This window comes from Anastrepha obliqua, chromosome 6 (genome assembly GCF_027943255.1).
Source record: "Anastrepha obliqua isolate idAnaObli1 chromosome 6, idAnaObli1_1.0, whole genome shotgun sequence".
NCBI classification, from domain to species: Eukaryota; Metazoa; Arthropoda; class Insecta; order Diptera; family Tephritidae; genus Anastrepha; species Anastrepha obliqua.
In genome coordinates, this window is record NC_072897.1 from 13921753 (window position 1) to 13923660 (window position 1908).

At 32.4% G+C, this 1908-nt stretch overlaps 1 protein-coding gene across 1 annotated transcript; it reads left to right on the plus strand.

Annotated features, from left to right (window-relative positions):
- The first annotated feature begins 217 nt into the window (after positions 1-217).
- Positions 218-1588, plus strand: LOC129250139 (putative histone-lysine N-methyltransferase 1). Its single transcript, XM_054889781.1, has one exon. It carries the CDS (start codon positions 218-220, stop codon positions 1586-1588), a length of 1371 nt encoding a protein of 456 aa, XP_054745756.1.
- Positions 1589-1908: the final 320 nt, after the last annotated feature.

The following is a 1908-nucleotide window of genomic DNA, read 5'->3' on the forward strand; positions in this document are numbered from 1 at the left end:
TTACTGATAATCGTTATTATTATGTGTGCATATATTATTTACAAAGCCTACATCCTACATAATAAATGTATAAAAAAGAGAGCCTTAAGCCAAGCTAACGATCTTGATAAGATCTGAAAATAATATACAAACACACACGATTCTCATGGTAATGTGTTTATATATACAAAAAAAAAAAAACTTTTATATATATACATATACATAATGAATCCCAGGCATGGAATGGGAGCAACTAACCCTAAATATCCGTGAACTAAAAGAAAAATTTGATAAATCTTACAAATGTGTAAGCCAGAATAGGTCAATACAAAAGGATACTTTAAATAAACATGCGAAAATTCTTGTAGAAACATTTAATGATGCAAGAATATTAGTGCATGATAATAGACGCATAATAAATAAAACTAACTGGTCAAAAATATCAAAATTGTTGATCAAATTACGTTTAAATTTATATAACGTCAAAGAAAAGTATCAGCTAGATATTTTCATTCCAACAGTGTTAAATTCACCATTAACACTACATGGAGAAGAAGATCAGAAATCAGTTGAAACAGATTTAGATTCAGATCCTGAATCAAACGAAGAAACTGACATAAAAGAAAACGACCTAAAAGATCTTACTATTCCTGCACAAATCACTTTATCTGAAGAAGATAATGAGATAGAACAGGAAGAAGGATTGAATTCTAGCACAAGCTCAGCAGACACAGAAGAATACATCATGACAGACGTAAACGCCCAAAGGGCATACATAAAGGACATATCGAATGCCATTCCAGAATTCAATGGACAGAAAATACATCTTCAAAGATTTGTAACAGCTTTGAAGTTAATAAATCTGACAAAAGGCACATTCGAAGAAATAGCTGTTGAGGTCATTAAGTCAAAAATTGTTGGCTCAACTCTATACAAAGTCCAAAATGAAACGACAATTAATGCAATAATCAAAAAATTGCAAGATACTATAGTCGGTGAAACATCCGACGTAGTAAAAGCCAAATTGTCTAAAACAATGCAAAAAGGGAAAACTGCCGAAAAATTCACGACAGAAATTGACAATTTACGAAAGCTTTTGGAAGCTTCGTATATTGACGAAGGCCTATCAGCCGAACATGCTGACAAATTCAGCACTAAAGAAGCCATTAACACAATGGTTAAAAATTGCGAACACGGAAAGTTAAAAACAATCCTCGAGGCAGGTAATTTCAAAACAATGGATGAAGCCGTCACAAAGTATATACAATGTAGTACCGAAATGACAGGCAATCCCAATTCAATATTGCTAACCCAAAGGGGCCGTGGTAATTATAACAACAGGAATAATTATCGCGGTAGAGGCAATGGTAGAGGCAATGGTCGAGGTTATTATAATAATAATAATTATAATAACAACAACCGCAATAATGGCCAGAATAATAATTACCAATATAATAATTACAGAGGTAATAATAGAGGAAACAACAGAGTCAACCATAGAGGAAATAACCACCAAAATGGAGGTTATAACCAAAACAGTTACAATAATGTAAGGGTGACCCAAAACGCTTCGGGAAACTCCCAACAGCCTTTAGATACTCAGCAGTAAATAATAAAATTCATACCATCAATCTCAGCCAAAACATATACGTAACCTTCACAAATATAAACACAGGGAAAGAACTAGTATTCTTGATAGACACAGGTGCAGATATATCTATATTAAAAGAAAATTCAGATGTTTTTCAATACATTCAAACTGATCATATAATAAATATACAGGGAATAAGTCAAGAAGTAACCAAATCTAAAGGACTTACTTCCATTGAAATCCAAACCACAAATTACATAATCCCCCACGATTTTCACATTGCAAATTTACAATTCGCTATTCCATGTGATGGAATACTAGGAATAGATTTCATTAAA

Excerpts from the sequence above, each read along its gene's own strand:
- LOC129250139 (XM_054889781.1), top strand. The coding sequence starts at position 218 with ATGGAATGGGAGCAACTAACCCTAAATATCCGTGAACTAAAAGAAAAA.